At 45.2% G+C, this 23,534-nt stretch overlaps 2 protein-coding genes across 2 annotated transcripts in view; both read right to left on the minus strand.

The window, feature by feature from the left end:
- On the minus strand, nt 1-8,850 carry LOC139761469 (uncharacterized). The gene is made up of 6 exons (XM_071685698.1): nt 8,545-8,850; nt 3,322-3,413; nt 2,819-2,894; nt 2,138-2,344; nt 1,592-1,658; nt 1-1,106 (listed from the first exon to the last, which is right to left on the minus strand). The coding sequence occupies exons 1-6, from the start codon at nt 8,554-8,556 to the stop codon at nt 403-405; spliced, it is 1,158 nt and encodes a 385-aa protein (XP_071541799.1). The 5' UTR covers nt 8,557-8,850; the 3' UTR covers nt 1-402.
- The window catches only part of LOC139761470 (U-scoloptoxin(01)-Cw1a-like), a 19,417-nt gene continuing 4,732 nt past the window's right edge, over nt 8,850-23,534 (minus strand). Inside the window, exons 2-6 of the mRNA XM_071685700.1 lie at nt 14,875-14,927; nt 13,294-13,357; nt 10,002-10,108; nt 9,595-9,750; nt 8,850-9,040 (exon numbers count right to left, since the gene is read on the minus strand). Of these exons, the coding sequence (XP_071541801.1) occupies nt 8,855-9,040; nt 9,595-9,750; nt 10,002-10,108; nt 13,294-13,357; nt 14,875-14,927 (566 nt within the window). The 3' untranslated portion in view covers nt 8,850-8,854. The remainder of the gene's footprint in view (nt 9,041-9,594; nt 9,751-10,001; nt 10,109-13,293; nt 13,358-14,874; nt 14,928-23,534) is intronic.

A 23,534-nucleotide genomic window follows, 5' to 3' on the forward strand; every position in this document is an offset into this window, starting at 1 on the left:
CTCGAGAGTGGACGAACGGCCTCAGGTCAGTGTGTATCAGATGAGACAAGTGGCTTCCATAATCGTTCTCTTCGCCATATGGATCAAAGTGACCGTAGGCGTTAAGTACGTCCTCTTGCATAACATCTTGTTGGTAGTAACTCTCTTGGGTGGCTTCCTCAGGAGGGAAGGCTTCGGGAGATTCGTAATTCACTCCATAATCTTCCTCAGACGAGTAGAATGTGATGGCTGGTCTCTTGAACGGTTGGGTAGGACCGTGTAAGTCAGAGACAGACGTGTTATAGGGCTGAGAAATCTGAGGACGACTGTGAGACCTCGTTGGTCGTCTAGTTGGAGATAGTTTCTGCTGAGGTAAGGCAGTCGGATACTGAGGTGTAGCTGTCGGATACTGAGGTGTAGCTGTCAGATACTGAGGTGAAGAGTTAGATAATGAGGTGACACGAACTGATACTGAGGCGAAGCCGTCGGATACTGGGGTGACGCTGTCGGATACTGAGGCGATACAGTTGGATACTGAGGTGTAACGGAGAGATACTGAGGTGAATCAATCGGGTACTGAGATGAGACGCTCGGATACTGTGGGGACACAGTCGAATACTGAGGTGAGGCAGTGATGTACTGAGGCGAGTTGTCTGAGTGGTAGGGAGACACGGTTGAATGTTGGGCCACTCCGGCCTCGCCTCGAGGTGCAGTTCCCTGGTAGTAAGGTGATGGGCGAGGACCTGAGTGCAAGGTTCCTGATTCAGGTTGGGAGACTCCGGGGTAGTCACTGTACTCGTCTCCTGCTTCATAATCATACAGCACATCATAGTCGTCGACCAACCCGTACGGTCGAGCGGAGAGCGTACCATTCCAGCTCTCATCGCTGCCATAGTCAAGATAGTAAGGCTGGCTCTCGTGGGAGATTTGATATGGCAAACTGTTAGAATCATGGAAGTTCCTGTACGGCAGGAAAAGAGGTTTAGGGTCGTAAGGAGACAGACCAGGATAGGATGATTGCCCCTCATGCGGGATGGAGGAAGAAGACGAAGAGGAGGGGGAGGAGGAGGAGGATTTGGAGAGAGAGCCGATTTTCATGCTCCAGTCTTGCCCAAGATGAAGGAAATCTGTCAGGAATGCAAGAAATGATACATAGTTAATACACAGACGACGAAACTGTGGTTTACAGCAGTGATTTACACTGGTGAACTTCCTGAGAAGCCCAGCACAGTGTGTGTGTTCAGGCTGGAACACAACAAATCGTGTTTTCAAGTTCAGAAGACAGGAAAAAAATTGCAAATTAACAAATGACTCAACACATACAATAGGCACTGTAAAGAAAAACGTTTTTAATTAAGAATCTGTAAGGGAATTTCATGATAAATGATGCATAAAAACATGATAATTAGCTAAGTCATCTACTGCTGATAACCAGACATCATTAATCATCGAAGAGAAAAATCTTAGCATCATTAATAATCTCAAGAAATGTATGAATGGTCTGAAGGACTTTTGTCTGATATCATAGAATTTTGAAAACCGATCCAAGGAAATATATGGCCAAATAACAACTCAATGTGAAGGTGGACGCTATGGTTGGAGATGACCTTACCTGGATCAAGGGAGAGAGGTCTCAGGGTGGTGGGGAGCGGGGTGAAGAACGCGCCTCTGGCGGGAGACTGTAGGGGAGGAGAGGACGTTGGAGATATTGGGGTGATAATAAGGGTGAGGGGAGGGGTCTCATGCCACGAGAACTGAGACTGTGCTCTATAGGTGTGTGTGTGTGTGTGTGTGTGTGTGTGTGTGTGACATCACACACACGACAAAAATAATAATGATAATAATGTTGATAATGATACAATAATGATAATAACAATAATGATGATAATCATAATGATAATGACAATAAATGATAATGAACAACATCGACGATATCCATCAAAATTAGAGTTTCTTTCCAAGATATTCAGGTAACATCGTGAGAGAAGCTACACCTTGTGTGATAGTTACAGAGCTACGTGTTGGAGGTAATGTATCAAGTAATAACTGCAGATAATGACTTTAGAATAACTTTAAATCGCTCGGGTAAAAGAGACTGTCAACATCTTTTAGTTTAGAGGAGATGTAGTTACAAAGGACAAGATTCCATTCGTCTTACTCTTTTGGGAGTTCTGGTCCTGGCTGGGACGACAGGAGCTGAGGAGGCTGGGCCCGCCTCCCCCCTGGGTCTTGCCTCCGCCCTGGGTCTTGCCTCCCCCCTGGGTCTTGCCTCCCCCGGGTGCAACGTGTTCTCTGGGTCTCCACTGCGGTAGGGAGGCGAGTGTGTGGTGGGTGACGACGGCTGATGGTGTGGCTGGGACTGACCCTGTATGAATACAGTGACCAAGTGATATATCAATTTATACAGTGCTACAACGACACATGATACAGTGATATACAGTTATACGTTGGTACAACGACATATGATACAGTGATATAGTTATATAGTGGGGCCCAGGAACAGCGACAGACCACACAAAGGTTTACTCAGTGTTACGACATAACTTCATGATTAGTGCTGGTGGCGTGTAGTTATGAGCTACACCACAACAGTAAACAGGACCCGAGTCATGGAATTGAAATGGATTTGTCTTGCCACTTACAGAAGACTCTGAGCAACTGAGATCCTAACCACATATTCAATAAGGCACTCACACACTTCAGTACACCTACACCGTCCATATTTCCACTCTAGAACCATCTTATGTTCTCCACTGTACCTTCCTATGTCTAGTCTCTTTTTCTCCTCTCGTAACACCAGATGATATAATAGAATAAAGAAAATCAGGACTTAACGTACCTCGTCTTGCTCCTTGATACTATACGGCCTCAGGGAAGCTAAGTCTGTCTCCTCTAAGAACAGAGGATTTTGGAATCTGTTCCGAGAGAAAAAACAGATTATGATAGTAACTTTTCGGCATTGCAAGAAATACATATTTTCTTCCTGCTTCAATCATTCAACTCTACGTAAAATATCATGCAAGAAACCCTGAACTTTTCTTTAGTCACTCGTATATATTCTTCTTTCTTTTCATTTTCTGTGAACGACTTTCAAAGATGATATACAAGTAGATGGGTGACTATCTATCTTTATACTATCTTCAGATGGTGTCCAATTTTCTTACATATTCTACAGATCAATTTGTTTCATTCATCACAGCTTTCAATGCATCTCCATCTCAAACCTCTCATGATTATTCCCAACTCTGTCTCTCCTACTGCCATCCAGAATGAGATTTTGATTAATTTCACTAAAGAATAATGATATCTACATTTATGGTGGAGCAAACGACAGGTACTTACCCATCAGTGTAATCTTCCTCGCCACTGTAATAATAATACTTGTCCTCGTAGTCTCTGTCAGCACCAACAACACCATAGAAATCTCGCTCGTTCTGTGTGATACAGTGGGTTAACGAGGCACTACAAGCTTCCTGTGTTCATAATATTACCTGATCCTGAAGGCACTGGAAGTAGAGCTGAGGTTGCAGTTAATGTTCAACTGGTTACTTTAACGGATTACCACAGGTAAGGATGCCAAGAGAATTGATGCAACAAAGTATGATTAAGGTTTTCCAGAACTTTAAATCAAAAGTTACCAACGAAAAACTGCAAAGGCATAAAACCTTCCTTAACTGGTCGTCATCTTAAAGTGTCATTAGCCCTAGACTTAAAAATTATTGTAGTGCTCTGATGCTGATTTACAAGGATGGTTGGTAAGGATTTAGGGATGCTGTAGGTGACCTGTAATTAGGTTAGACAGATAAGCTATGTTTTTACACACAGCAGAGCAAAGTTGAACAAAGTTTTGAAAGGTCTTAGTCAGTCAGGTTCTGGAGAGTCAGTCGTGACGTTTACTCTACATCAAATGTCAAGTTGTTTGTTCTCGAGGTTAAGAGTCGGTCAAATCTGTCCAAAATGTCATGCAAACATCTTTTCACAAAGTGACCCTGAAGACATATAGAAAAATCATGTTTAGTGCTTTCTCCTTTACCCCGGGTCATGCATGGCTCATGGTATATACAACTGAGAATACTTTAGGAGTGACATGATTTTGGTATATGAACAGGTAACGTCTGGAGGTCTGAATGCGTTTTTGAGTATGCTTCAAGCGAGCCAAATCAGAGAAGAATTACATGGATATAGTTTAGGTATTTTCGTTAAAGAAACGATTAAATCTACAAATTTAGGAGGAAGTTCTCAAGTACGCACTCAGACATAGAGTCTTGAGTCGTCTTACCTCTCTGGAAACTTTTCTAAGCAAAGTTTGTCTGCTGTCAAAGAAGACTCCGTCGCTCTTAACGGGGATCGAACTCTCTGGTCTATTGTCAAGGTCTGAGAAAAACTTTAGTATGGGGTAAGCCTCACTGACTGATTGTGGAGTTCCGAAAACAATGTCTTTGTCGTATAAACTTGCACCAAGGAGGTACTGTTGTTGTTGTTGTTGTTGTTGTTGTTGTTGTTGTTGTTGTTGTTGTACGTTGGCGTCTGGCGTTGCAGGTCGAGAGTTCTGCTTCTGTTTGTTTGTCGAAGTCTGGTCTTCGGCCGTGGTCTTCGTGGTGGAGAGAGATCAAGAGGAAAGACAGAGGCGTCGAAGAAAGTCTGGGGAGGGTCTGTGGTCACGTCTGGGGAGTCGAGGGAATTCAGAGTTGGGTCGGCAGTGATGTGGGTCGGGAGGAGCGAGAGCTGTGTGTTTTGGAGCGAGGATGATGCTGTTGATGTTGGGGAGGATGCTGGAGGTAATGTAGAAGACGATTCTGGTGAAGATGATGGTAATGGTCGAGAGGATGATGGAGATGACGGTGGTGATGAGGATAGTGATGGAGTGGATAGCGATAAGGAGTAGGATAGTGATGGCGCAGCCGATGATAATGAATAGAATATTGGAGGGAAAACTGGTGACGCAGATGTAGGTGGTTGTCCAGACGATGTTGGTGCAGTTTGTTGAGATGTTGTTGGTGATGTTGGTGATGATGGTGGAGTCGAAGGTCCCAGGTACGGAGATGATGGTGAGGATGGTGAGGACAGTAACTGTGGAGATGTTGATGAAGAGTATTCAGATTGCTTACGAGGTGGTGTGGGTAAGGTAGACACTGAGGCTGGTGAAGGATCTGGTTGAGAAAGAGATGAGGCGGGTGTCATTAATGGTATAGATGGAGCGGAAATATCGAGAGGATGGAGGTAGGATGGAGCTCTCTCGTGATGGGAAGGAACAAGAGAACTGTGGTGATACGAAGGTTCGTGCTGGTGTGGATGAGGAAGTAAGGTTTCTTCGCCCAAGTCAGAGGGGGTGGAAGGGGAAGGTAGATCTGTGGGTTGTTGCTCTGGAGGTCTCAGGTGGACGGGGCGTGGAACACGGTGGTCTTGCTCTGCTGGCACTGGTGAGGGAATCACGAGGATGATGGGGAGGGAGAGGATCGATCCCTCGACCTCCTGAAGCCATGATGGAGGATGGGGACCATGACTGGCTTGACCGTTACTGGAGGAGGGGACCAGGGGAGCAGGTCCTGGCCTCGGCAGCTGGGGTGCATAGGTGGCGCTGGGGTAGTAGGGGTTTTGGCTGAAAGCCTTACCCAGATCACTGTAGTACTTTCCCCATAGGTAAGCTGAGGCCTCCCCAGATGGGTAGGTCTCCTGGGCAGCCGCGGATGGCATCAGTGACGGATGAGGCAGCGGATGTTCCTCAGGTTTGAGAGATGGGTGAATGGGGTTTGGATGAGGTGTTGGGGATGGGTTCGGTTGGTGTGCATCATGTTTTGAATATGAGTGAGGGTAGTGTGGGTAAGGTGTGGATGATGGGTAAGGATGGTATGGATGAGGCGTGGGAGATGGGTGAGGGTGACCAGAGAATGAGTAGTGCGGTCGAGGAGTGGATGACGGGAAAGGATGATATGGTTGAGGCATAGAAGATGGATTGGGGTGGCTTGGGTGAGGTGTGGGAGATGGATGAGGTGTCAGTGATGGACGAAGATAATATGAGTGAGGTGTTGGAAATGAGTGATCATGGTATGGGTGAGGTGGAGGAGATGGATGAGGATGGTATGGAGGAGATGATGGATGAGGATGGTATTGATGTGGTGTTAGAGATGGGTAAGGTTGTTGCGTAGGAGGTTTTGGAGATGTGTGAGGGTGGTTTGGAGGAGTTGCTGGAGATGTGTGAGGACGTTTTATAGGAGTTGTTGGAGATGTGTGAGGTTTATGTGCTGGAGATGTTGGAGGCGTACTCAGGTGATAAGTGCGAGGAGTTGGGGGAGTTTTTAGGTGATATGTGCGAAATGTGAGAGGCGGATGAGGGTGGTATGGATGTGGAGTTTTAGATGGGTGAAGGTGGGATGGATGAGGTTTTGGAGATGAGTAAGGATGGTATGGGTTAGGTCGTGTTGATATGTGAGAATTATATGGATGAGGAGTTGAAGATGGATGAATGTCGTATGGATTGGAAACTGGATAAGAAATGTGTGGGGTATATGAGTTAGATATTGGAGATGGATGAGGGTGAGCATGGGAAGAGTGAGGTGTTGGTGATGGATGAGGCTGAGGATGACGTGGATGAGGTGTTTTTGATGGATGATATTGGTGAGGATAAGAGGATGAGAGTGAATCAGGATAAGAGTGGCGTGGATTATTTGTTGGAGGTGGGTGAGGACTCGATGGATGAGGTGGTGGAGATGGACCCGGATGGGGTTGATGAGGTGCTGGAGATGGATGAAAGAGAGGGTGATATGAGTTAGCTGCCGGTGAAGAGTGAGAGTGGTATGGATGAGGTGCTGGTGAAGAATGAGGCTGGTATGGATGAGGCGCTGACGAAGAGGAAGGATAGTATGGATGAGACTTGGGTGACGGATCATGTGTGTACGAATACGGTGTTTGAGATAGGTGAAAGTCGTGTGGATGAGGTGAGGGAGATGGATGAGGATGGTATGGATGAAGTTTTGAAGAATGATGAGGAGGATGTGTTGAGGAAGGGTATGAGTAAACGGGTGACGAGAGGTGGGTAACATGCGGGTGTGGGGTGGAGGAAAGGTGTGGATGTGAATACTTGTAGATAGGTTCAGGAGTTGGGTTAGGGTAGAGGGACGTGTGCGGATGAGTCTGATGATGATGTGGATGGAAGGTCGTGGGTTTTGGATGTAGCTGGTGGATATCAGATGTGTGTGGATTGATGGTATGAGGATGTGGTGTCGATGAATGATGTGGATGGTCCGGATCTGGAGAGGAAGGTAGATGGGGATGACGATAGTTGGGTCTTGGATTTGTGGTGTAAGAATGTGGCTGGGATTCCGCTGGATGGGTAGGATGAGTCGTTTGATAACCCTCTGGGTTGAGGGATGAATATGAACTGTGTGGATGCGACGCTGGTGAAGAAGGGTGGTGGTACGGGGCGTGCGGATGTGAAGTGGATGAGAGATAAGGACGGTGTGTTGGTTGGCCCACTGTCGATGGAGATGGTAAGTTGGATGCTGGCGCAGGATAGGGTGAGGCTACGGGAAGATGAGGGCTTCCTGAAGTGAGAGAATGATACGGTAGAGGCGTTGGATACGACTGTCGAAGATGAGAGTCTAGAGGGAAGGGTGTGGAGGACGGGTACTTGGGTCTGGGATGACTGGCTGTGGTCTCTGTGGACTCGGGAGTCGGATGTTGGTAACTGGCAGGGGACAGCGGTGGCGGCGGTGGTGATCTTGGTGACGTCGCCCTCCGGTAATCGAGGTACACCGGTGTATCGTCTCTTGAGGGGGGTGTGGTGGGCCTTCTACGGCGTTTTAGTCGAGATCCTCGTCGTCGGATGGGACGCTCAGGGTAAGCCAGGGCGTATCGGAGGTGCCGACGGAGTATCTTGCTCTGTATGTATGGGGCTGGGGCCTGGGGTGTGGTGGTATGGCTGGGGTGATGGGCATCGTGGCCACTTAAAGACTTGGGCCTCACGTGCAGCCCTTCATGCTGTTCTGAAGACCAGAGGTGTTGAGGAGGAGGAGCAGATGTTGTGTAAGAGACAGTCGGGCGGGCAAGGGGCTGGCGGGCTACTGACGGTGGATGTTTTGATGTGAAATGGTAGATGGGGAGTGCGTGGCCATTAGGTGGTCGTGATGTTGTGGGACGAGGCGGGTGTGGACTGATGGTTATTGTCGTGCTGAGGAAAGTGAGTCTTGGTTTGGGTGTGCTCCGGGTGGTGATCGGGTTTTGGGAAGAGGTGAGTTTAGAGCTGGCTTTGTGGGTATGAAGGGAAGTATTGCCAGTGGACAGCGATACTGTGTCTATGTCTGGGTGGATGTGAAGATGTATCTGAACATTTTGAGTCTGCTCGACATTCTGATGGTCTGGGTCACTGTGGTGGATGGTTTCCTTGTATACTACCGGTGGATGAGGTGGGGAAAGAGCAGGTGAGGGAGGAGAAAGTGGAGCTTCGTTTGGTATAGATGCTGGAGGTGGTGATTGAGGTGAAAGAGATGGGGATGCAAGGGACGTTTCGAATGGTGGCGGTGATGATGAAGGTGTCATTGGAATATTCGGTCTTCGGGGGATACTTACGGGGTCGTTCATGAATGGTGGAGGAGGAGGAGAAGTAGGAGAAGTGGGAGACGGAAGTGGAGGAGGGTTGAGAGACTGTGAAGCCGCGCGATCGCCGGTGACACCCGCGTCAGATGACGGGTCTTGGGGTCGGATGTCCCTCAGTCTCGCCGCAGAGTCCTCTGGTGACCGCAGTGGATTGTCGTTCAGGTTATAGCTAACCTCCAGCGCCAGTCCTTCTCCGATGGGTCTGCTTCTGCTTCTGCTGCGATTTCTATTTCTTCTCCTGGAGCTGCGACCGCGGTGCCGACCCCGACTCGTTCTGACGTTCTCAACTTCGGGGGCGACAGTGCCTCTGGTGGGTGATTTGTATGGTAAACCTGCGGCGTTTGTGATAACCTGAGGACCATCCTGCCGCTGACGGCCATTCTGACGTTGCTGAGGACCCAGCGAACCGCTGACGGGAGCTGACAGCGATGGAGGTAGACGGCAGCGGTGGGCTGGTCACCTCCCCGTCCTGAGGATGCGATGAGAGTCATCAACTGGTTGTCATTAATGGTTGATGCAGGAGTAACACATTGATGTTTCCACAGTTACCAAATTTATCAGAATGAGTGACACGTGTAACGTCCAACATCATAAATTCTGTCTGATGCAGAACAGGTAACGTGTGACACCATAGGTACTGTGTGACGCAACATAGATTCTGGTGAGTAGCATAGGTGCTACGTACAACCAAAGTAACATATGTAACATGATTGAAATGTGACTTCAAAGAGCTCCTAACATAAAGCTTTACACTCTTTCCTGCAAGCTTAAATCACAAGATAATATCCCAAAATATCACCTCAAGAAATAGCAGAGAATGGATAAAGTCTTGGATTATCTGACGAAAGTTAAGCACTCTTTCTTGGGTAGAAATTTTTCCTTAGTTTATTCCTTAATGTGAAATGTTTTAAAGAAATCCAACTTCACCCTACCGTAGATCCAGATAATTACCTGGGATACAAATACATGAGACCCTGAGAAATATATGAGACCCTGAGAAATTTCAGAGAAGTGTCTTCTTACCTTAAAGAAATCTTCGTTGAGTTCGAAGAACTCTGGCGACCTGGGACAGTCCACGTTGTACCACCAGTCACACACGATGTACTTCTGGTTGAAGATGGTGCCTTCGGGACACAGGAAGTCATGCTGGGTGTTGCCAGCCTCACACACGTGGAACACCTGCACGGGTTGGCTTGATCTCAGATGGTTATTATGTGTGAGGTATCTACTGTGAGGTATGAACTGTGAGAGCCATAAGAAATCTGGATCTATATTCAACCATTTCTCAGCTCGACCCCCTGGCACGGCGCTCCCAGAATGATCATGACACTTACACATCACATAAGATAAAGAGAATTTCAAACTACATTTTGCATAAAAATCATAATGATGATAATGATAATAATGATAATACTGTCTACGGGATGTACCTGGCACCTGGTTTCCAGGTCAGCATAATATCCCAGGTCGCGACCTTCACACCGGAAGTTGGTCTTGGGCAGGTAGTCCAGGGACGGGTAGTCAACACCGGAAGTACCTGTGGGGGTAACCACTAGTTAGTGCATGGGGGTAACTGAGAATGGGCACTAGTTAGTACAGGAGAGAGCTAAGCTGGCACAAACTATTACCACAGAGACAGACAGAATGAGCGGCAGACGTACAACAGGTACTTGGTGTGAGCATTAGTTTAAGCACAGAGGAGACTATGGTGGGAGGCAGATAGTACAGAGGATGTACAAGGGGCAAAGGCTTGTCTGAGGGGAAACGTTTCGTGATGGGATAGATGAAAGAGGAGTAGATAGATGGGGTGATGGAGCAGGAGAAAGACAACGACAACTACAGCCGGGAGATATTAGTGTGTACTGTTGATGGGATAAGCAAGAGGGAAGTGAGGGAGGCAGTCTTGAGCATGGGACAAATGCCTGAGCCGGATATACGACCCGAATAAACCGTCTTACTTTGACGGGGTCTCATTACCCCATTGATGCTGGTCTGATACAAGGTCATCTTCGGCGCAATAAGCACTGTACACTGCAATATTTTCCGTTGTATCTGTTAAGAATATTGATTTACTCGATAACAATATGTGTTGACGCAGGATGACTCTTGTATAGTGGTGGTACACTGCGTAAAAAAAATTGCGAGTCACTGATCACTGGAAGTGTTTCCCATCATGATGTGTCCTCGTTGTTGTGTTTACGTTATCGTGTTAATGCTGGGGGTGAGCGTAGTGCGGGTGAGTCAGGAAAGATCAGAAGCAGGTGGGCTAAGTACGCGAGCCTCAGGAACAGTATTGTCTCGAGAGTCAGGCTGGTGTGTGGCGAGGTTATGACACTGGATGATGTGGCAGGGAAGGAAGGACATTCCCACACACTGACTCACACCAGGAGTTCACGTAATGAAAGAAAATGACGAGAGAAATGCCCGACTGTATCAGGTTAAGGTTATTAAATACGACTGCACGAAGAGTACCTGTCGAGGGTGACGGTAGGGAGGGAAAAAGGACCTACGTGTGAGTACCCACGGAGGAATTGTGCCTAAAAATCAAGGCTAGATGTAGAGAAAGAAAGACAGGCGGACAGACAGACAGACAGACAGACAGACAGACAAACAAAATGAGGAAAATGAAGAATGGAGAATAAAGTCTTGGTAAACATCCGTGGATTACCACAACAAAGGCTGAATGAATTCAGGTCACAAACACATCAGCGGACCACAAGCATGTCCGCCGCCATGCCTGGAGGAGCTGGCAACACTGTGCGGAAAAAAGGGTCCAGTACAACAAAAGATCTGGCAATACTGTACAGGAAGAGATAGCCAGCACAACAAACTTTATACTCATGTCTGAAAACATTACCAAACTTTTTTTATAAATCCTTAGTCATCGGAAAAGCCTCGTAGCCGACGCGTAGTTAATCTTAGCTTTCACGTACATTTTGCCAGGTGCAAGCATGATACAGCAGGCACTCTGGCTGTGTGCTTGCTTTGGTCCACTTCAAACAAAAGCTAAATTTTACCAACAACTCAGCGATTTAGCCTTAGCCTTTTTTTTTTTTTTGTCACTGTCATGTCTTCCTGTCTCTAAACCCCACACATGACGTTTTCTTTTAATGGAAAGACAAAATAGAAGGGGATTATACAAGAAAAAGAATATATGATTTACTCATTCATTCCTGTAGGGGAATTACTCCCTCATAGCCCACCAGTCAGTCACTCACCCTTGACCTTGAACTCTTTCTCATGGCCTTCTTTACCGGCAATATTTTTCGACTGAATATTATCATCCTTGTGAATAACATTGTCGTGAACCAGTTCCAAGTCGTCTAGAAAGCTGTCGTTGTCTGGTGAGTCAGGAAAGTCGTTCTGAAACTCATTGTCAGGGTCGCAGTCGTTATAGTCGTGATTCGAGTCGTTTTCATAGCTGTCATAGTCGTAGTAGTAGTCGTCGTCGTCGTTGTCGTCGTAGTAGTAAGCCTCGTCGTCGTAGTAGAGGTCTGGGTCGTCGTCGTCCAGTTGTCGTTGTCGTCCTGGTCTAGGTCTGCCCAGGGGTCGACGACCACCTGTATACGCGTAATCCAAGAAATCACCTGTGAAGTGAGAACGACAGAGTTACTGACGGAGGGCTATACGTGGGAAGGGAAGGGAAGGATGTTGGTGGAAGGGTGGATGGAAGGGAAGAGTGTTGGTGGAAGGGTGATGGAAAGGAAGAGTGTTGGTGAAAGGGTGAGGGCAAGGAAGGGTGGAGGGAGGGAGATTAAGTGGTGTGGTATAAGGCAACGTCTCCCTGGGTGAAGCTGTAGTTTATTTCTGTCATAAGAGTCAAGAATAGTTACCTCTGCACATAACAAGAGACTCAGGAACTCCCTAGCCAGGGAGTGAGTCACCCATGTATCTCGTGTTTCATTTCTCTCGAAAGATTTAAAGTTAGGAATATATTTTTTGTGAAGACTATTACAATATTTTCTTGGCTTCCATGTTTACGAGCAACTGTGGAAGAGGGAGAGAGCTGGGAGAATATATCAACATGGCCAAATGCTGTAATATTTGTCAGCGAGTAATAAGGAAAAAGGAGCCATAAGACTTAAGATCTAATGGTTACATGTTGGGCAATAAAGAGTAATAACGATATGTTCTGATGGTGGAGAAAGTGCTGGTAGCAGAGGTGGAGGAGTATCTGGTGGAGGGTACAATGCAGGTGTGGTGCGTGCGAGAGGTGGTAGTGGTGGGTGTGGTGTGTAGTGGTGGCTGGCCATCACCTTGCCTGTATACTTTCCTGGAATGGTTTTCCTCAGTCACTGGAGAGACTGATTTTCCCTGTATTCCTAATCATTAGTCATCTTTTAACGACATTAATTTCTGTGTACTAATCATACTTTTTTTCATACTTTTTTTCATCTTGCCTTACTTTGTTGTTTGATTTCGTCTTCCGCCGGTACTCTGCCTCATCATCTGTCTCTTCTGTCCTCAAATCTGTCCATGTCTGTCTCTCTCTTACTCTCTATATATACTTTTTTTCGGCTCTGTTTTTTGTCTCTGTCACATTGTTTGTATACCTGATAACTGATCATTCTCTGTGTTGCCTCTTTATACGTATTCTCTCTCTCTCTCTCTCTCTCTCTCTCTCTCTCTCTCTCTCTCTCTCTCTCTCTCTCTCTCTCTCTCTCTCTCTCTCTCTCTCTCTCTCTCTCTCTCTCTCTCTCTCTCTCTCTCTCTCTCTCTCACCTCTGTATGTAGTGTCCGGAGGGTTTTCGTCCAAGAAGCCGTCAGAATAGTCAGCTTGTCTCCTCTGTAAGCAAATATAAAGGAAAAATGTCAGTATCGCTCAAAACAGATTGCACTTTACAGTAAACAAAAAAAAATACTTGAAGAGACAATAATTCTACACAAATGTTAAAAGGGAACTAGTATCAATACTTTTCATAAGTAAAAGGAAAATTTAAAAAAATCTTCGTTTACACAGAGAAATACAAAGACACAAAAGATAATTTCCTTCATAACGAATGCAACGAGACCATCTCTCTACGCTGGAGGCTCTCTGCTGGGCGACAGCTTTCAATGCTATGTCATCGCTATGTCATCGCTATGTCATCGCTATGTCATCGCTATGTCATCTCTGACCTTTAGATTCATTGTTCGCTTATCCCATTAGAGCTGAAATCATTACGAGAGGGAGACGAGTGAAAATATTTGCCCATTTACTTTGCCAACAACTTTCCTTCAAAATGTTTAAGAAGAAATGACAAGAAAAACAGGAACGTAATCATTGTCTGAATAATGTTGAAGAATAATTTCTCCCTCACGTGGAAGCCAGACCTTTCGGGTACATGCTCTTCAGTAATCACAACGACGAAACTAAACTAAGAAAACAATCCTGAGGAGGAAGACGAACCTTCACGTCGTACATGGAAGAATTCCTCCACACTCAGATCGAGATCCTGGCCTCCTTCCTGGGAAGGTCTTGTAGATTTACGGTTATAAAGATCAAGACGAGATATTCAAACACTGTCCCACAGCCTCGGTACCCTGGGTATGAGGGTCTGCCTCATATAGAGTCTCTCCTCATACATCTCCGGATGTTTTATTAAAAGATGGATTGACGATGCTGGAGTTAACATCACGAAGAACAAGTGTTTTTAAGGTATGTGTCTGTTTGATGATTCTTCTCTTGGGTTAAAGATACATACACAACTTTCTTTTCCTCAGTTGTGTCTTTGCTCTCAGACCCAGACAAACATCTTACCTGGCTTATACCAAGAAAAGAAATGAGTGTTTTTCCTGTTTTATGTTTATGAATCATATTTTGCAGATATTTAACATAGAGAAACTCGAGGAGAATTTACAATATCCACCATGGAAAGTGAACAGAGGAAAAGATAAGTTGTCATTGTCTCTTGTCTTACAAGATCATGATCTCTAGCAATTGCATTATACTAACGAGGGAAGGTCTTACAAAGCTTCATAATGTGCTTCGTTAAGGAAAACTAAAAACAGCAACCAGACTAACGTCATAACACTAATTAAACTGGTTTATTCTTTCTCTATGTAAACAAGCAGAGCAGAGTATTCCCCAGAGGTAAGTCTGCAACGTGTGTAAGATGATGATGGGTACACACACACACACACACACACACACACACACAGTGGCCGGTAGAGGGTACATGGTGGTTGGCAGTGGCTATACAGTGGTTGGTTTTGCTTACACTGTGGTTGGTGGTGGGTACACATTGGTTGGGCCATCCTTCCATCTCTAATGTATATATATATATATATATATATATATATATATACCTGTGGACGACCTACCTGTGGACGACGTCTTCGCTGGGGCTGTCGGTTCGCCAGCACACAGTGGCAACCTGTGGGGTAGAACACACTGGTTACAACACGCCACTTCATATGAATAATATGTGTACCACACTTTAGGTACATACATCATCTTCTTTAAACCGTCTACATCATAAATTAGAAAGTTGTGAAGTTCATACGTAATATACACATATTTAGGATCTCTCACATGTCCATTACATCGTCAGACAACTTTTTTAAAGATTGTCTTCACAGGTAACACATGCAGTTGGGTACATTATGTTACACCAGTCTATGAGTACCAGGAACTGTAGCTTAAAGAATGAACTAAAACACAGGACCAATGAATTCCAGGAATGAATCTTGGATAATCCTTGGATAAAAACCTCAAAGCTATGAAGGAGAGAAGTTACCCTGACACCACTACTGGAAAGTGTTGAATACATCGACGTCAAACCCACTGGGAAAACTGAAGTTCGACATTCGCTTCCTTTGACCTGTCTATAGAGTTGCTAGCAAAGGATCTCACTCCTGCCATCTCCTGCTAAGAGATGATCAAGTAGTTCCTGATGCTGACTGATCTATCATGCATTATGGACAATATACAGGAGACTTTGGCACGGAAAGACTGAAGTAAACGACCCTACAACAGAAATAAGATGGTATTCAGTATCTATATATATGACCACAGATTCTCTTTCCTCGTGTCCAGTTATGCATATATTATACATATTTATGAATTTGTCAACAACTCAAGAAGAGACAGAGGTAAATAGACTTGGGAAAAATGACATTCATTTCTGTATAAAATCGAAGATGGTGGAGCTTTGCTTAGGAAGAAATGGAGACAGCTGTACCAAAGAGAAATATCAGTAGGTTTAGCCCATGAATTTCAGAACAATATTTCAGAAAGGCTTTTAGAGCAGCGTATCGATCGGTTCCAATCCTGATGATGTAAGGGACGCCTTACTACCACACTCGCACCACCAGGTGTCGCGCCGCTACACTCTAATATGAGACTCAGTAATGGTACTGAATTCTGAAAACTCGTCCTGTATTCAGGTGTTTTTCTTAGGTGTGTTCTGTGCCTATGTCAGCTGGTGTTTGTGCTGGCGTTATTGTATGTATGAATCTACCTATTCATCTGACGTACATAAAGAGAAGTGATTATCATTTTTCCCCTAAGTCTATTTCCCTCTTGAATGGTTTAGCGAAGGGATTCTCTCTCTCTCTCTCTCTCTCTCTCTCTCTCTCTCTCTCTCTCTCTCTCTCTCTCTCTCTCTCTCTCTCTCTCTCTCTCTCTCTCTCTCTCTCTCTCTCTCTCTCTCTCTCTCTCTCTCTCTCTCCCAACATGAGGCTGGGACTGTGGGAGGGTGTGAAGGGAAGGGAGAGTGGGCGTCAGGCGTCACGGTGCAAACAGTGCAGGATGGAATTACGAGGCTTTACATACACACAGAGATGGCCAGGTGTGGTGTGGTGTGGTGTGGTGTGGTGTGGTGTTGGTCACGGTACCGCTAGGGGGCGACCTTGACTGCAGAGATAGCTATACACGTTATACCTTGGCACAGACTACCTACTGTTCCATTCTTTGACCACGACTGGTAAGATGGTGAAAGATGATTCTCGGTAACTTCATATCATCGCAAGATATTGTTATTCATCAATGTAGAAATGATACATAAGATGATCATAGTCTCTCTAGCCTTACAACAACGTGTTATCCTCCGTCACCACCTTCACATGTCGTGAAAATATGAGACAAAAGCTAGAATTATCATAGACCATTTGTGTGAGGTCTGGTCTGAATTGCCTGAACTGGAACCTGTTTAAGAGCAGCAGTCATCGAGAATGTACACAAAGATTCCAAATTTTCTCTGTTGCTTCATTAGGGCAGTAGACTCATCTTGGGTCGTGGATCATTAATGACAAACGTTTTGATGTGTCTCAATTGTTTGGTTCTGGCAGAATGGGTCCTCAGTTGTTTGGCTGAGATGGTCCTCAGTTGTTTGGCTGAGCTGGTCCTCAGTTGTTTGGTTCTGGTTGAGCGGGTCCTCAGTTGTTTGGTTGTGGTTGAGCGGGTCCTCAGTTGTTTGGTTGTGGTTAAGCGGGTCCTCAGTTGTTTGGTTGAGCTGGTCCTCAGTTGTTTGGTTATGGTTGAGTGGGTCCTCAGTTGTTTGGTTGTGGTTGAGCGGGTCCTCAGTTGTTTGGTTGTGGTTGACTGGGTCCTCAGTTGTTTGGTTGTGGTTGAGCTGGTCCTCAACGGTTTGATTCTGGTTGAGTGGATTCCCGGGGTAAAATGAGCCTCACCTGACCCCCCAGCATTTTGCCATCCTTATATCTCTGCAGTAATGGCAGGACGACGCTGGTACAACAATTAACTTGGATTACTTCTGTCATAATAGAAATCTTGACTTTGGTGTGAAGGTAATTTTATGGAGTAAAACCTATGGATCTTTAATGGCAATACAGGGAGTCCTTCTCATGCCCTCGGTATGCACTAGACTCGAGAAACGAGAACAAAACTGGCCACATATGTTCCATGGTAAAAGTGCCAGGTTCTTATATATATATATATATATATATATATATATATATATATATATATATATATATATATATATATATATATATATATATATATATATATATATATATATATATATATATATATGAAAATAAAATACCGATGAGAAAATGCTGAAATTCACGTGGAAATTATATTTGCTCTCTGCAAGGATACAAAGCGTCAGCGAAAAGCAAAAATATATATCCCATGACTAGCACAGCTCCATGTTGGCCTGAGTGGTGTTGGGTCGTGTAAATGTAAGGTTTTTAAGGGAATAAGATCATCCAATTTGCATTAAAAGTGGATCCAATAAATGGAATTACGTTTTTCTGTGTCAATGGGTTTGACTCGAGGGTTAAGTATATGTGTCACTGGGGTTGACACTGGGGTGAGTAAATTTGTAGACAAGTCGTGTTTGACTATGACAATTTTTCAATATTCAGATGAACTCTTACGTATATATACCTTTTATCATTCATGTTAGCCAAGACAGCACGGCCATATGAATGCTATAATGAACCCTTCTCATATATATATGAAAAGAAGGTTTTGCCTAACATATAAAAAATATCTACGTGAGGGATGACCAGTGTTGTGAATGAGGAGTTGATAAGAATCAATAGTTGGGGCTTGTGTTGTGGAGTTACAGACTACATACGTTACAATCATCGGATTTTGTTGTGTTAAACCTTATCAAATGTTTGTTTGATGTCCAAAATCATTACTCACTGTTCTTGATAATATGTTGACGACTACGTATTCTGTATACTATTATCTGGGTCTAAAGCTTAACAGAGAATTAGATTCAACCTCGGTAACAAAAGATATATTAATGAAAATGAAACAAAAAGGAACGAAAAATAGTCTGAAATAGCATACTAGATATTTCCAGCCAGGAATCAAAGTCATGAAGAATGATAACAAACAAAAGAGGTAATGTATGCATGGACTCAGATAAGCTTCCAGAGCCAAACAAGTTTGTGCTGTAATGAGAAATAAATTGTGTTTTAAAACCTTTGCTGCGTACTGCCAGAATTCCATTTGTTTTGTTTTCTTTGTTTAGACCAGTATTTAAATCCCAGTATCATCTACACAGGTACTGGGAAATGAACCCACACACACACACACACACACACACACACACACACACACACACACACACACATGCACACACGAACAAAAGACGTAACGCAGTCACCTGTAGTAAACTGCACTAATTCTGGAGGAGAATATTGATTGATGAGAGAAAAAGAGAGAGAGAGAGAGAGAGAGAGAGAGAGAGAGAGAGAGAGAGAGAGAGAGAGAGAGAGAGAGAGAGAGAGAGAGAGGGAAGTGAGAGATAGGTAATGGATTGATGGAGGCACCTGGCTGCCTCTAAAATAGTATATTTACAGTGTCGAGGACTGTTGACATGGGTGTGAGGGTTGGACGAGCAAGGCTAATATCACCAACACGTTATTTACCAGCCCTCATCACGCCAGGCCCACCATGGCTTCATCTACCTGACTTGTGTACTTCCTGGGTAGGCTAGGGTACAGACAGGAGGAGGAGAGGGGCTAGGGAGTAATACTAGTAGTAGTAGTAGTAGTAGTAGTAGTAGTAGTAGTAGTTGTAGCAGTAGTAGTAGTAGTAGTGGTAGTTGTGATAGTAGTAGTGGCAGTAGTAGTGGTAGTAGTAGTGGCAGTAGTAGTGGTAGTAGTAGTGGTAGTAGTGGTAGAAGTAATGGTGGTAGCACGTGCAGTAGTAGAGCAAGAAGTGGATGTGTGTGTTATTGATGGTTCACACCGCCTGTGACAGACAGAGTGAAAACCAGAGAGTGGACGACTCCTCCCTTGTTGTTGTGGTGGTGGTGGTGGTGGTGGTGGGCGCCATATGGTGTGGTGGGCTGTCCCCAGCCCCACCTGGCTTGGGAGAGAGGCTCCCCAGCAGGACCCACTCGAAGACGACAACTTGGCTTAACAATCAATGACACTTTCTTTTTTGTTTGCAGCATTTCTCAGCAGTGCAGTGTTTTATATATACAGACGACCCTGACTTACGATGGTTCGATAAGTCATTTCTTTTTGATTGCTTTACGTGGAGGAGGAACGGAAAGATAGCAGTTTGTGCTACGAAAGAGAACTGGACAGTCGCTAAATGCTGGTTCACTGCGCTGCCGTCACTAACTGTCCATTTACCCAGTATTACCTAACTCGATCTGTAGCCACTTGTCACCTGCCTGTGTGTGTGTGTGTGTGTGTGTGTGTGTGTGTGTGTGTGTGTAATTATCTTTAACGGGTTACATATTGAGCCTTTACCTCTGACGAATTAAACCATGAAATGCTGTTACTGGTTCATAATTTACCCGAGAGCAGCCCATTCATCTCAGTAAATGTGCCACACGTAATGGTTTCTTACCTTGGACATATACTTCCTTCGTTTCCCACGAGTTATGGACTTCATATATAACAATTATAACCTCACGCAGGATCCATTATCATGTAGTTAAAGGTTCATATTACCACACTATGATATGAACTTACTGATGCTGCTGATGGGAAAACATTATAGTCAGGTCTTCAGCAAGGTTTTGCCATGGCCTGATAGAGGAAGTTGCTATCGAGTCATAAACGTGTCATGGCTTCATGAGGACCTGGTCGACATGCATCGCCACGCCTGGGCCACAGTGTTACCCACAGCAAGGTGAGGAAGACGATGGTGTGAGACGTTCGACCACTGACATCATTGCACTTCAGAAGCAATTTTCCGGTGAGCATCTTTGGTGATGGACGAACTCACCACAAACCCTCCGCTCTTGACTTTATGGGGAGCAAGTTCATGACTCTCCTGCTGGTGTAAAGTTCGGTAAACGTCTAAATTGCGCTACGGTTGTTAGTCTTCAAATGGAAGATCTATGAACCGTTCGACCTCGATGATTGTCCATTGGAACACCTCCTCCCTCGTGACGATCATCTGAGCCGTCTTCCTCACTCACCTTCCCTCGGTAATGGTAACTTAATGGTCGTAGCAGTGAGGGGGGGGGGGGGGGCAAGACGCGGCGTTCAGCACTTTGGTCTTCGATCTCTGTCTCGTATGTGGGTCAGCCCCTGACGAGGGTCGGATACAAGTGGTCATGTTAGTCCTCAGACTTCGTAATGACCATCTCCATGACACCTGACCGTTCATAACGAGTTCTTGTATTGACTGATGGTCGACCCAGAGAGGCGGTGGTGCTGCACCATCTGTCACTCTCTATACAGACTCTCATGTAGGAGAGAGCAGGCGGTGGGAGCATTCATGGTCTTGGATTTAATGTTTATGACTTTGGTATTCCGTGGATGATACTCCCTGAGTGTGACGGCAAGTATGAGTAAGACACACAAACATAGAAAGACAGAGGGACACAGCCAAGATCGCTGAGTTGCCAGGTAGATATACAGAAGGTTCCATCTGCTGGGAAGAACACGATGTTTTCCTGTGGAAGTTTTCTTACGACTTAACAACAATTATTGTGCCATTAAACACGTCATAATATTTCGTAACAAAACCTGAGATATCGCCATATGTCTTGCAAAAACTACAATGCTTCATACCAGGTAATAATCTTAAAGTATGTGTGTGTGTGTGTGTGTGTGTGTGTGTGTGTGTGTGTGTGTACCAATTGGTTAGCGTTGCTGACCATGACGGATTCACGGGCCGATGGGTTCGAAAGAGTAGGTCCACAGTCAATAAATTGGTCGACAAAATGGGTACCTGGCTCAGGCTTAGGTTTATATACGTCTATAGTGTTAATAGCAGCTGCCGGGGAAGACGTATTAGCTAACAAGAGAAACGCTTGTTTGGTGGTATGACCGTCGTTCCATGACCCTTGTAGTGTCGCCTGCCACGTGAGTTGTATGCCCGAGGTATGGAGGGCAAAGTTCAACAAAAAGGTTAATGGCTGTTTGACTGTATGGGGGTGGAATTAAAGTTATTAGATTGATATCATTTATTAGATTAATGGATAAACGATAAATTGTAAGATCTCACTATATTTACTGAGCTGAGAATAGCATTATATTGATAGGTCCATCTTTGATGTATAATTACTGCACGAGGTCATTAAGGCGTCTGGATGTATATAGCACATAAGAGAAGCGACCATCATGAGGGATGGTTGACCAGTTTGATGGTGCTAGAAGTAAATTATAGCGAGTCAGTGACAACTGGACGTGACAAGTGATGAAATTAATCCAGAATTCGAGGTAATGTTGCTGGCGATATTACTCTGAAATATTCTTGGAAACTCGAAACCTTTTCATCTTTCAAAACTGATTGAAATACTTTTCAAAATTCATCGTATTCTACGATGCTATTGAAGTTGCTAGTTAATTCCGTTTTCTATTTATCTATCTTGCTATTTATATACCCTCTTTGTAAGTCATCCATCAAGAGCGAGTAAAGGAAGAAAGACGTGAGTTTACTACACGACCATAAAGACCTCTGATGAAGGTTCTGTAGTGGCGAGTGCAGGCAGCAACGTTGGGTTGGACTTTCCAATGATGTGTTCGTTCCGCCCGAGCAAACCCGGCGTCAGGCAGGCCAGGTGGCTGAAGCCATCTGCTGCTGCTGCTGCCTCCTCTCGCTCACCATCACGGAAATACACCTCCAGGAACCTCGCTCCGGAGAACCCGAGCTGTGTGCGCTTTCCGATCGCGTTGGTCGTATGAGAATGTGGTGTGGACGACGCTAGTGAGTTGGCGCTGCAGGAACTTGTGGGAAACTGAGTCAGGGAGGGAGCGGGTGTGGGCGGGCTGGCGCTTCTCTAGGATGATGCGCCGGTAAGTGCTCAACTTTCCCCGGGTAATTATGTCTAGTGTTCTGAAGTGTTCCTGCTCATCGCCGTCGGCCACAGCAGGTAATCACTGTGGCTTCCCCTTCACTCGGTAAAAGGTCCTAATGAAAAAGTCTCGACTGGACCTTTAATGGTCGAGTTCAAGTGTTTTGTAACTGTGGAAATATGTAAACACTTGAGCATCATCTTTGTTATCCTCTGTATGTAATGATGACACACAGAACTGGGTCAGACTTTCACTATATATCACATTTAAACTTACGATGACGATGTCTTCTCAAGATGTAAAGCACTGATTGGTGGGGGAAAAAGGATGTCAATAAATATAGACCCTCTCTCTCTCTCTCTCTCTCTCTCTCTCTCTCTCTCTCTCTCTCTCTCTCTCTCTCTCTCTCTCTCTCTCTCTCACTGAGGTCCCACAAGCCATCAGGAAGAGCGGTGGTGCTTCATCTCCCTCATTCATGACAACCTGTACCGTCCGTTGTCATCACGTGGACACCACAGCACCTCTGCGTCTTCATGAATCTTTAGATCATATCTACTAAATCACAGCACGAGCATCACTCCCTGTGTGTTTGTGTGTGTGTGTGTGTGTGTGTGTGTGTGTGTGTGTGTGTGTGTGTGTGTGTGTGTGTGTGTGTGTGTTTTACTTATTTGTGATTACCTATTCGTACTGTGGGGGAGGGAGGTTGTCACTCGTGAGGCCTCATCTCTCACACGTACTCTACCATCATGTCTCATCCTCTTGCTCTGCTATTCCATCATCTCTCGACGAACTGTTCGCCGTCTACGTCATCAGTCTGGCTTAAGAGCTTAAAGTTTGTGATTAGGTCACCCTCACTGCCTCGCTCGGGTCACCCTCACTGTCTCGCTCGGGTCACCCTCACTGCCTCACTCGGGGTCACCCTCACTGCCTCGCTCGGGTCACCCTCACTGCCTCACTCGGGGTCACCCTCACTGCCTCGCTCGGGTCACCCTCACTGCCTCGCTCGGGTCACCCTCACTGCCTCCTTCATTCCAGTGGCATTCTATCTTTATTCAGCGACATCTTGAAGAGCATCTCAAGTGGATAGTCAAGTGTATCTGAACACATCTTCACCATTCATGAAGATCTTCACCGCATATAAAGATACCTAATACAACCAGTTTTATATGGGTCACGACCATCCAGTATTCCGTCTATAACTTCTCTAAATATTTAAGTGTTTTCCAAGATAATTCTCCATTCCATCCCACTGGTGTTGGGGCTACAGTGCCTTCCACTGTGAAAAATATCTT

Source organism: Panulirus ornatus, chromosome 40, assembly GCF_036320965.1.
Source record: "Panulirus ornatus isolate Po-2019 chromosome 40, ASM3632096v1, whole genome shotgun sequence".
Classification (NCBI taxonomy): domain Eukaryota; kingdom Metazoa; phylum Arthropoda; class Malacostraca; order Decapoda; family Palinuridae; genus Panulirus; species Panulirus ornatus.